Raw genomic sequence first — 12,067 nt, 5'->3', positions numbered from 1 at the left:
ACAGCTGGGAGGACCAGGGAACAGCAGGCCACAGGTTCAGTAACAGGTTGGTGGCAGGCGCAGGGAGACGACAGGTCCCGAAACGTCGGGTCAGTTTATAGTTTTTAAAGTTTAACTTTAGCAACTTTGGACTATAAGTGGCTGGAGAGTTTATTATTTTTCGTATGAATTTTCACCCAGCCAGACAGATCTCTGTCGAATATGTTCACATTTAAATCGTTACGCTCTGACGGCGGCCAAGAAGCAACCCTGCTAGCGAAGCAGTACGTCAACCTAACCCGGGATGTGTCAACCTACAAGAACCACCTCTCCTTCATGAAGATGTGCCAGGACCTGAACGTGATACCACGCAGCCTGCGCCTCAAGCGCCTGGTCCACACGGCGGAAGGAAACAACGTCGTGGCACAAGCTGAACGCCACCTCGTGAAAGCCCGAGTACACGAATGCCACAACACCATCAGGAATAAGGAACTGGACTTATACTTCCTCCATAGGCAACTGGAATACCAGATGCCCAACGTATTCGGGTCCCTGGACACATTCGCAAGAAACGTCGTCGCAACCACAGACCAAATCAAACAAACAGCCTTAAAGAGTAAACTCGCGGCACTGAAGAACAGCAAAGAGCCCTGAAACGACAGCAAAGCCAGCAAAAGCGTCGTCAATCTCTCATCAAGACAACTATCGGAGCACGAGGCAAGCGTTCTGTCTAAAGGACACAATTTCAATACAACAACTCCGCCACCTCTTCCACAGATCATCGCAGCTGTTGAAGATGGCATACAACACATAGACAACGATTCAAGAGACAACGTAAGATTCAAAAGCCATTGGAATCCTCTCGAAGCTACCAGCTCGACCACGGGAACCTTACAAAACCTGAAAAAGAAGCACTTCAAGAACTCCGAAAAGACTCAACCATAACCATCCTACCAGCAGACAAAGGTAATTCGACCGTTATACTTGATCGAAAATTCTATGAGGACAAGATAAAAAACCTGCTAAACAACCCTGAATACGTGAAACTCACGAAAGGCCCCACGCCCAGGACTCAAGGAGAGCTAAATGAGCTATTGGCTGACATTTTCAAAGACCACCCAGAATAAAGAACGCTGTACTTACGCCTCATATGCAGAAACGGTTCTGTGCCGGGATTATATGGCCTTCCAAAGATCCACAATTCGGGCATACCGCTATGCCCGATAGTTGACTTCAGAACATCCCCACTTCGCATGCTGTCTGAACATCTGCACAGGACCCTGTCACCACTAGTGGGGGAGACAGCCACACATGTAAAGAACGCCACCCATTTTGTTCAGCGTATGTCGGAGGTGACAATCGACAGTGACGAAAGCCTCGTGTCATTCAATGTAGTTTCGCTGTTCACGAGCGTGCCCGTACCCCTCGCCGTCTCAGCTGCCCGAACCGCCCTGGAGAGGGATGAGAACCTCAGCGAAAGGACGAACCTCAGCACGGACGAACTGGGCCGTCTGATAGAGTTCTGCCTCAATGCAACATATTTTTCTGTCGGAGGTGAATTCTATCAACAAACAAGTGGAACCGCCATGGGAGCTGCCATTTCAGCCACAGCGGCAAACTTGACGATGGAACACATCGAAACACAAGCTTTGGACACGTTCGCTGAACCACCAAAAATATTTTAGGGGCGAAGCTCCTTAGGGTGTGGGTCATTCCCTCCTCTGTAGTAGTAGTAGAATGTAACCAGCTCTAGTTTAATGAATTGCTCACTAGATGAGCAATTCACTAGATATCATAATTTACAAGACAACGTAGTGTTCTTTGATTGAATCACACTAAAAGACATACTTTGCGGGCGATATACTCTAGTGAGCTTTCAACTTTTCGTCTTAATGTACATGATAAAGAAATTATTTCTACGAAAAACGCAAAGCACACCTTGAGCAAGATGTTTGGCTAAATGGGACCATGAGGCGATGCGAAGCCGGAGCACCTGCACGATTGCGTTCCATTGGCTTTCGTTGCGCATGCTACCGACCTCGCGTCGTGGAATGCGAAGAGGAACGCTACGCGCGTCGTGTCTTCCCTCTAGCCTTGCCGTTAATTCTCACAGGGCGAGCGGGGAACGCGGTCGCTCTTGGCGCGCTTTCTCTTTCGCTCGGAGTCGCGCTCGCTCATGGCACGCTTTCTCTTTCGCTCGGGAGCAGACACTTTCCCTGCATTTCACCGATCACAAAGTGGTGATAATGAAGGGACCACGTAAACCAACAGTTCAATAAAAGTTTGATGTTTAATATATACACGGTGTTTCACACTCTTTATATGATGTACTGGGCGAATTTCACGGTTTACCGATGATTCCCTCCGGAGCTTCACCCCACTCATCATCATTCACCCCGTGGATATGCTGTGATTTTTTCTTTGTTTGAGGTATGTGGATGACGTCTTTTGCGTGATCAAGGAGTCTAACATCGAGTTTCCCGGCACACCTAAATTCGACGGAACCGGCGATTCAATTCACCATGGAACGTGAAAAGAACAACATTCTTCCTTTTCTGGATGTGCCAGTGAAACGGAAAAAAACGGGGCTGAGAGGACGTTTGAGCTTCTCGGTGTACTGAAAACCTACACACACCGGATGATATCTGCAGTTCAGTTCTAACCACCCGACCGCCCACAAAACATCAGTGGTCAACACACTCCTGAATCGCACAGAGGCCGTCTGCAGCTCCAAAGAAATACGGAGAAAAGAAGAAAAAGCAATCGCCACCGACCTCCTGGACAATGGATACCCGAAGAGCTTTATTCGCCGAGTACGCCAGCGATGCCGGGAAAGCGTCCCCCACCTGCATTCTTCTGCAATGGGTGACACTAACAATGATGCCTCCCCCAAACGTGAGAGATAGTTCACTCCGAAAAGATGCAAAGTTCAGTCTCACCACGTGCGCTGGGGAGTCGGGCGACGAAGTTGATCGCTCGCAGGTCTGTTCAGGTGATTGAGAAAGATGCCACATGAGAGAGAACATCTTCTCATTTGGCAGCCCTTTCTGTTCTGTGAGGAAGGGCTGCCTCCGTCGCAGGGAGATAAATATGGTGCCAAGCAGCATGACAGAAGGGGTAGCTAGCGGAGGGGCAGGGGCTCGCTTCCCACATAGGCCGTTGCCGCTGGTCCGCGATTGTGCCAGCGTTAAGGGAAGAAAATGGGGCGCACAGGCTCCCTCACAACAACTGCATTGGGATCAAGAAAAGTAGGTGCAGGTATGAGCACAAGTGAAGTTCCATCACTTGATGGGCAGCCTTGGTCGAAGCAGCGCTACCGATTAATCACTTGAGCTAGTAAACACCTCACGTGCTATATTCTTTGATCAACACTCGTCAGTGCTATGTTCAATTTTATCCGACAGAGTAAAGGGAGTGGGGGCAAAACGTCTTTCTTTTTTTAAAAGAAACACCCACGCAAATGCGCGGCTGCCCTTCCAAGCACAGCAGATCAGTTGCCTTCTACTCACAGTGGCGCCTCTGGCCTTTGTCACTATATGAAACTTTGGCAGGAGTTTCCTGCACCGAAGGAAAATATTGAAAGACCCTGCCTGTAGTGTTGACCATTAATGTACAGTTTCATCTGCCTAAGGTTGTCAAGCAAGTCCCGATTCTTTGCGAATTGCAGCAACATTTTCCTGGCCTGGCATGTTTCTAAGGAATCATTTTCCCTTACGGTGATACTTTTATCTTTGAGTTTGGCTGACTGGGATAGAATTTGTTGCTTTGTTTTAAAGGAATGAAGAATGAAAGTGATAACTGGACAGCATTTTCCTTCTGAGAATGCGCTAATCCTATGAGCATGTTCAAACACATCCTTCGTAAGCACTGGAATGAAACAGCTAGAAATCATGATCAACAGCTTTTCTTTTGTTAGCCCCCATGCTTGCGATGAACTGTCACGCAGTTTGAGAAACAACAGATTGTTGAGAAACAATAGATTGTCTCTTTGCTGCCTGTATTCCAGCTGAGATTGACCAAGCCACAAGTTGTCATTTTCTTGAGGCAGGTTATCTGAGAGTTCACGCAGGGCTAGCAGGTCTTGTAGAGCCACATCAGTGGCAGACGTTTTAGTTTCAACAGCTTGACAGCCTTGCAGCAATATCAGAGATGTTCTTCGTCATAGTTTCCTGGTTTTCTTTTACTTAATTAATGGATATAATTAAATGTGGTTGTTTTGTTTACATTCTAGCTGTGCCTGAGTTAACGCTTTGTAGTGAAGTTTAAATATCGTTGAGCTTTTTCTGTCTTTTATTTATTTGTTTATTCATTGTACCGTCAGGGCCCGAAGGCATTACAGAGGGGAGTGGGGATACATAAAGAATACAATAAACAGCAAGACATAAAGATACTGGATATACTGTATAACAATGCTAGAACCACGAGAATCAGTGCCAGGGTTAAAGGGACACTAAAGGCAAATAACAATTTATGTCATAGTGAGAGGTCAATGTGTGAAACGTCTAAAACATCAATATTATCAACAGCAGTGCTCTAATAATCGAGAAATTAAGGTAAATGTAGGACACGACGTGCGCCACGAGTGGGACATTTCGGAAATGATCCTGATGACCCGGAAATGATCCTGATGATCCTGATCCCGAGCACAATTAACCACTAGTAATAAAACTAGTTGCGATAAAAAAAGAACCTTCCGTGCATCACAAGACGTAATAAAATGCTGCCAGTTCACTTCCGTCTGATTCATGGAAAAAAAGAACCTCTTGACGTTACCATGGGGAACGACATGAGTGGTTCTAAAGTTTCATTTTCGCCGAGCTGCACGTCTCAGTGGTAGTTTCGGTATCGCGTACTACTGCTTGTGCTTGGCTCTCGCTATTTTCGCCCTGTTGATACTCTACTGCTGCTGCTGGCCAAGCTAAGCTCCGTTACAGTGAACTATACAGTTTCGGAGTGGCCCGTGCCTGCATCTTGGCGAGGTTGATGGCCGCTGTTGTGCAAGAAACCGTAGTGTTGGCGGCCGGGCAGTAAAGGCGGGCAACGTTGGGCACGGCAACTGCTACGTCGGAAGACCCATTCAGGCAGGTGAATTGAAGTGTACTAACGCCGTGCCGGCCACTAAAACCTGATTTTCTTTCAAAATAAGCATTTCCTTGGCACGAAACAAGCACTACAAGGTTTCTGGAACGCTATTTCTAGAATCAACCTCGACTTAATATTTGCCTTTAGTGCCCCTTGAAGCTCTACATCCCCTGACTGCAAAAGCAGCTGACCGCACACATCAAGTGATCACACTAGCAAAACAAGTAGCACTCGTGGGCGTGGGAACAGCAGAAGACAGACTTTGCTAGATTTCTTAGCAAACATGGAAGTGTCATTACTGACCTGCGTGAACAAACGCATGCTGTGAAGCAATTGTAGAACAATGCTGTTCATTCGCCCACTGGAAAGCATGGGCTGCTGGCGTTCATTTAGATCCAGAGGAAATGGTGATGTAGGCAATGAGCTGAACTTGTGCGAGGGAGCCATGGTCCAGGAGGGTTGCCAAAACAGGTCTTAACCAGCACAGTCACCATGACGGCCATAATCCCTAGGCGTAAATGGAGCGATGATGGCTGGACCTATCTGTTTAAGCATTCGGAAAATCTCGTGGCCTTTTTTTTAAAGAGAAAAAAAAAAGAAAAGAAGAAAGCATGGTGCATACAACTGAAGCTTGCATTTTAGTACCAAATCGTAGTAGATAAATTTTCAGTAGGTGCATCAATTTAAATAAATATTACAAATCGATTAAACAGTGGTGATAACAGAAATACTGACACTTCATGTTGCTCTTGACAGCACATTATTCATTTCACCTGCATAGAAGGCTTCACTTGTCATTCCATCTATCCTACTGTAAACATTCACTTTAACCAGATTTTCAGTGTATAGTACAACCAATTTACAGAAGTTTCACATTAACAAATTATCTTTGGCACAGTTGAAGGCATCCATTGGTGGCCATATGAAACTGGAGGATGTTTAAACACTGAAACGCACTGCTTTGACCAACAGCATGAAGCAAGAATATAAGGAGGTGAAACTCCCATCACCGCACGTGACCAGATAATGTCATAAAAATAGTATGCGCCTGTGGAGGTGCATGCCACCAAAAATGTGGACAGCCGGATTCTACTGTGGTATGCGGCCAAATGGGAGCGGGAAGTGTGACCGGTTTCCTTGGCAACTGAAACAGCAGCAATTTTCTTGTCAGCCGCCAGATGCTGCTAGCATGATAGTTGCTCCGCGGGATCATGACGTTATCTGGTCACCACAATTAGTGGAGTTTCAACTCCTCTCTATTTCTTGCTCCATGATCAACAGTAAGAAAGAGGTGAAGTGAAAAAAAAAAAAAGAAAGCGGTAGGAAAGAAACTTGAGCCATAAATTTTGTAAAGTGGAGCATACACTTGCATTTTATGGCATTAAATTTTCGTGGTGACTCGCAAAATTTCTTTGCCTGATAAACAGGCTGTTCACCTTTTCATTTTTCAGACTCAGACCAGCGGCTGGTCCTTATACGACAAACAAGTCTCATAGGATCCCTGCCTGGAAATCACCAAGTCTTTAAGGTTAACAAGGTTGTTCTGGTGCCACTCTCAGTCCACGAAGCCCCAGAACTGGAGATGGAGGTAAGGTTAACCAACCTTAGGGAAACACTGCAAACGAGTTTTGTACAGCTTTTACTTTTGATGTGTACCAGTCCGCCTTTTTTTGTGATGTGTTGGCACATGCTCCCTTCCCCTAGTGAAATAGACGCGATATGTTTTCCCCGCAACGTTCTTGATCTTGGAGGCTTTCGTTCTTGTGATTCTAGATTAACGTTTTATACGTGCTGTTGAGAAGTGTGGTGTGGAGCATATCGATGTGATACCAACGTGCACATGTGTACACCTGCAACATTTCGTATGTTTTAACTGAAAGGCGGCGTGGAGGTAGGTTAGATTAGTGGGATTGATATCATTTGTGACTAGGTTTATTGGTGCTGACAGGGTTTTCTGAATTGTCAAAGCTTTTTCTTGGGTCTGGCAGGGCATGCCTGACTTAACGTACCTGTTCAAGGTACGGTATGTGGACGTGGCCTAACTCTGAGCCGATAGCAACTCTGTGAAGAAGCGGATGACAATAAACGACTGAGTGTAGTCTGCAGACTGTGTTGCTTGGAGGACATTTCATCAGCCTACGCCGACAATGATGCAACAGACAGCTGCGATTTGTCGAGGTGTAGCAGTGTTTTAGATTTTGCTGCCGACTGTCATTCGGCTGGTCCCAGTGCGATCGGCTACTGAGCAAACCAACAGCGCGATAACCTGAAAATATGCTTTTGAATATGCACAAAGAATTAAGCCAATGTTGATCTCGTCTAGCAAGGATGAGACCTGTATGCGAGTTGATGTGCTCGTGTGGCCGGTTCTGATGTTGGGATGAAGAAAACTGCTTTTAAAGTTAAGCTCTACCCTTAGAGGTTTGCAATCAGCCGTTTCTTCACATCATACGATGAACAATAGGGAGGTGCCTTCACAGCGAAATGCCAGCACAGTTCCTGAAGGTCGTCACTGTCATGATGTCGCTGTTCCCATAGGTTGCCCGTTGCAGTCACATCCCCTGAAAAAAATCCGATTGTACATGAGTGGGTCTGTGCGTGTTATGCAGACACATTTCTGAATTTCTAATATCCACTGTTTACTTATGTCAAATGGGAAGCAAATGATGGTGTATTCTGTGCAGCCACCCAAAACAACCACCTCGCTCTGTTACCATCGTTGTCAGCACTTGCAGCCGCGTTTTCACAAGAGAATCAAACGAGTGAATCATATCTACAAACAAACGATTATGCATGTCGAGCTTGCTCTAACGATGCCTTATAGAAGGCATAAAATGCAAGCATGACAGCTTTTAAAGGGGTCCTGAACCACGCTTTGTGCTTGGTGAAAAAATACACACAGCAGAAACCAGACACTGCTGTGAACACCTCAGCCAAATCTTGCAGTCATGCGCGGCAAGGAGAGTTTACAAGCGGAGCGTGAACTTGTTACTTTCTCAGGCGCCCACTCTTCATACAGTTGCCCCCTGAGGCCTTACTCTCTTTGGAGCTTTAGGCGGCTTCTGTATGGCGTCATAAGCAGATTGCTGCTGTTGGCTGACTGCTGACATAAACCAAGATCATCGTTTGGATCAAATGTGCTTCTTGCCACAGGATGCTGCCACGTGCCAGTGTGTGGTAAAATTACACAGTAGCAGCCTTTGTACAAGGTCTTTAACGAATTGTCCAGCTTGACTGCCCCCAAACTCTCTCTTTCTTCTGCTCCATGCATGTTTGAATTTCCAACAGAAAGAAGTCACCACGCTTATGCTGGTCACCCTTGGAATCTGCCTGAAACCACGATGCTTCCCCTCCTGTCCTAGCATCTCCTTTTTATTTGTCATCGGCTTCCACTGCTGCCACTTCAGTGGTAACCGCTTTGTGACTATCACTGATGTGTCCATCACTGCTATTTGGCGTGGCAATTTTGGCTCTTTGCAGTGCTTGCACCGAAGCATGCACCATTGTTTGATTCTACTTCAGCTAATTTCGGTCTTCTATCGCCTTCCTCTGCTTCTACTCATTCTTGAGTTTGTTTCCTAGCTTGCCTACCTGCTTAATTAGATCATCCTTCTCATGCTCTAGTTGGTCTAAATGCGACCCTAGCACTGACATCCTACAGAAAAAAATAGTCTGCCCCCTTTCTTCTGCTGTAAAACCAAACAGCATTTCTTCCAGTAGGTAGAAGCTTGCAGTTTGTACACACATCCTTCTTGTATGTGTGACATTACTTGTAGAAAAAAGATTCCACAGTTTAGATATAACAGAAAAAGGAAATAAATGAAATGGTTTTGACAGTTTTGTACAAATGCTTATAAGCCGGTAAAGCAAGTCCTAAGGATCGTTTGCAGACCGATTTAAGCTCGCTGCATTGAGTGTGTAATGTATTACGAGCCTTTAAAGGTGCGAATTGCTATAGATCGTAGCAGTGCAGTAGAACAAGTTTTCAACTTCCAGCGTAGCATTGGTTCATCATACTTAGCACCGGCGACCGATCTGATCGGATGTGTCCAGTCTGTGTCACTGATTCTTCCGTGGACAGCGAGCATTGTCTGCTTGTGGTACAACATGCTCCGTGCTGACGCGAGCTGCATGCCAGGGTTTATCTCTAGGTTTCTCTTCTCAGACAGCATGAATAGTCTTAGCTGCATTGTGTGCTGCAAATCTAGCGACTGGTGACTTGTAAAGCTACGACATCATGTAAGGCATGTAAGGCAACTGGCGAGCGTAGTTGCTTCAGCCCATCAGTGCAGTCAGCATTGGGCTCTCGCTGTCCAATCAGTGCCAGGATCCATGCGCGTGCGGCTGTAACTTCATCCCTGAAGACAACCACATTGCCTCGGATCATTCTCAAATACTTTTTGTTGGTCCGTATGCCTCTTGGTGTTCGCAGATTGTCAGCATACATTAGAATAAAATAAGAATGGCTCGCAGTGTTGTGGCACCTGGTGGAGCAGATCTCAGCCACTCCGCGATCGGCTTCTTCCCCAATGCCCGACGACACACTGCAGGCCATGGAGAGTGTAGTGCAGCTCAACCCGTCGAGTGCGCAAGCCGTTGCCGGCGACGGCTGGGTGTTGGACGAGTTAAGGAGGAAAAGCGGTGCTGAGGAGGAGGGTAACATATAATTGCCCGTAGCTGCCTTGATACAAGGTGTGTCGCTTATTTTGTTGTGTGAATGATTTGATGATGCTGTAGCCTAAACGTTGACAAAATTTCAAAAAAACCGTTTCAGGGTCCCTGTAACCTGACTCTTCGAAGATCCAAATTTATTAAAAACCAGCTGCATAAGAAAGAAGCAAGTTGTTTTGGTACACTGCTCCTGCTGCACTGAGAAGATAGAACACGACGTTTTCCAGCATGAGAAGAAAGACATAGATGTAGTAGAGAAGAATAAACTACAGTGCAATGAATGACAGGTCCCTCCTTGCAGGATGGGGTTTTAAAGGAGTCTTGACACGATTTGATTGTTCTTGCACTGAATCAGAAAGTGAAGCACCTAGCGATCCCTGGACCAGGACGAATTTTTCAGCAATTAAGAAGCTTTCTCAGAAATCCATATGGATTTCCTTGTGGCTTCGTGCTACAAACAGATGGTTGTCACTTTCCCTTTCTTAACCCTTCCGCCACCTTGTGGGATTCTGCAGAACTAATCTGCATCACAGGGCAGTAAGAATTTCTTCCTCTCGTGTCTTCTTCTCTGCTACATTTTTAAGTTTTTCTTCTCGCACTGGAAAATGTTGTGCTCAAAGTTAACTAGCCCAACGTTCTGCTTTAAGTACTGAGAAGACAGTTTCATGTAAAACTTTCATCTGCATACTTTGGCATCAAAGTAATGCTGATTGACTACATCATCATCTGTAGCATCACTGTATCGCCACACCAAGCCTACAAGAATGTAGAAAAAAAAGGAGAGAGGGGAATGCAGCGTATGTTTCGACTATTTATTTGTGGGATTATTACATGATTGTGCAATCATTACTGACTACTTAATAACTTCAGTGACAGTTCATTGAGGCCTGATGAATAGGATTTGGTGACTTCACTTTGATCAACTTAAGAGCATGCCAGTTTCCCAATAGCCTCTCCATAGAGAGATTTTGTCTTTTCTAGTCAGGTCCCTTCTTGCAAGATGTGGTTTTAAAGGAGTCCTTACCCAAAAATTTGAAAACGATTTGATTGTCCTTGCTCTGAATCAGAAAGTGAAGCACCTAGCAATGTAGTCATCACACTTGTACCCTATGTAAATAACATATGTCACGGGTTTTCGCCGGTCTACCGGAGACATGTAGGGGGTGGACAACGCTGGTATCAACACCTGATGATGCAGAGCCTAACCAGAGACCCACAAACCTAACATTGCAGTGACTTACCTGCTTACCAACTTTGTGTAAAGCATTGACAATGACGTAATAATCAACTCACGGTATTCTCATTATTTTCTTTCGAGAATAATATTGACGCAACTGAAAAAAAATTTTCTGATATATTTTAGTTAGATAAATCACTACACGATGTTGCTGCTGACTCTGCTGCTGTATGCTGCTGCCGTCAATGGCTCCGATAACTGGGTATCCACAGACGTTAGAAGTCTACAGACAGGCTAAAGTTCTCTACTGCCGGGACTGTATGGTGTAGTAGACGGATAACTGCTTTGGCACTCTCCATCCATGCTGCATCATCTGCATTCACATGTGTGATCAGCGCACTTCCACATCCCGCTGAATGAACGCATATGTGGGATCTGTATTGGGGGCGTGATGAGTGACGGAGTCACCCTCCATCAGGTGCGCCTCTCTGGATAATGCCTCCGCGCTCCTCATAGGTTTTGCTGTGGTTGCTCTACGAAAACCCCACGCTGAAGCCCTCCTGGGTATTTCTGTGAATGCTTTCGAAACGAGGGATGTTTATACAGTCAAAATAATAATTTTTGGCAAAAAAGCACAGAATTGTTTACCAGTGCTATTCGTTAACAGAATTTGTACAGTGAGCGCACATTGCGCGCGCGCGCCGTGATGGGGTATGCCCAAACAAGCTATTTGTGGGAAAGGCAGGCAATCCCTGAGGACGGATTATGTGACATACACCTTTAGTTGGTCTGTCTGTATAAATAAATGGGGCATACCAGAATGAAGCCTCAATTAAGCTATCGCACGGCCGCAGCATTACACAAGTAGCCACTGTTGTGTGGGTGTTATCAAAGCTTTTTGAAATAAATTTCTTAGAAACTTTAAGGAAATTGGTGCTTATGGCACCGAGTGCATGCTGTCAGCAAGATTCCCTTTTTTTTTAAGTTCTTCGACGTTTCATTATCATAATTACTCAAGTGGCATCATATTCTACATTTATCAGTCTTCTCAGCGAGCAATTTCGCACTGCTTTCTTTTTTTTTAATCTAGTACATTGGCTGGTGCTAAGAGAAACACGAACATATGCCATGCGACGTGCATTCTTTTTTAACATGATT

At 45.5% G+C, this 12,067-nt stretch overlaps 1 protein-coding gene across 1 annotated transcript in view; it reads left to right on the top strand.

Annotated features, from left to right (window-relative positions):
• Positions 1–12,067, top strand: part of LOC119379391 (phosphatidylinositide phosphatase SAC2) — a 248,652-nt gene that overhangs the window by 36,077 nt on the left and 200,508 nt on the right. The window contains exon 3 of the mRNA XM_037648709.2: positions 6,513–6,649. Within this exon, the coding sequence (XP_037504637.1) occupies positions 6,513–6,649 (137 nt within the window). The remainder of the gene's footprint in view (positions 1–6,512; positions 6,650–12,067) is intronic.

The sequence above is a fragment of the Rhipicephalus sanguineus genome, chromosome 1 (assembly GCF_013339695.2).
Source record: "Rhipicephalus sanguineus isolate Rsan-2018 chromosome 1, BIME_Rsan_1.4, whole genome shotgun sequence".
Taxonomy (NCBI): domain Eukaryota; kingdom Metazoa; phylum Arthropoda; class Arachnida; order Ixodida; family Ixodidae; genus Rhipicephalus; species Rhipicephalus sanguineus.
The sequence above is the reverse complement of the archived record's forward strand: the minus strand, read 5'-3'. Positions and strand labels throughout refer to the sequence as shown.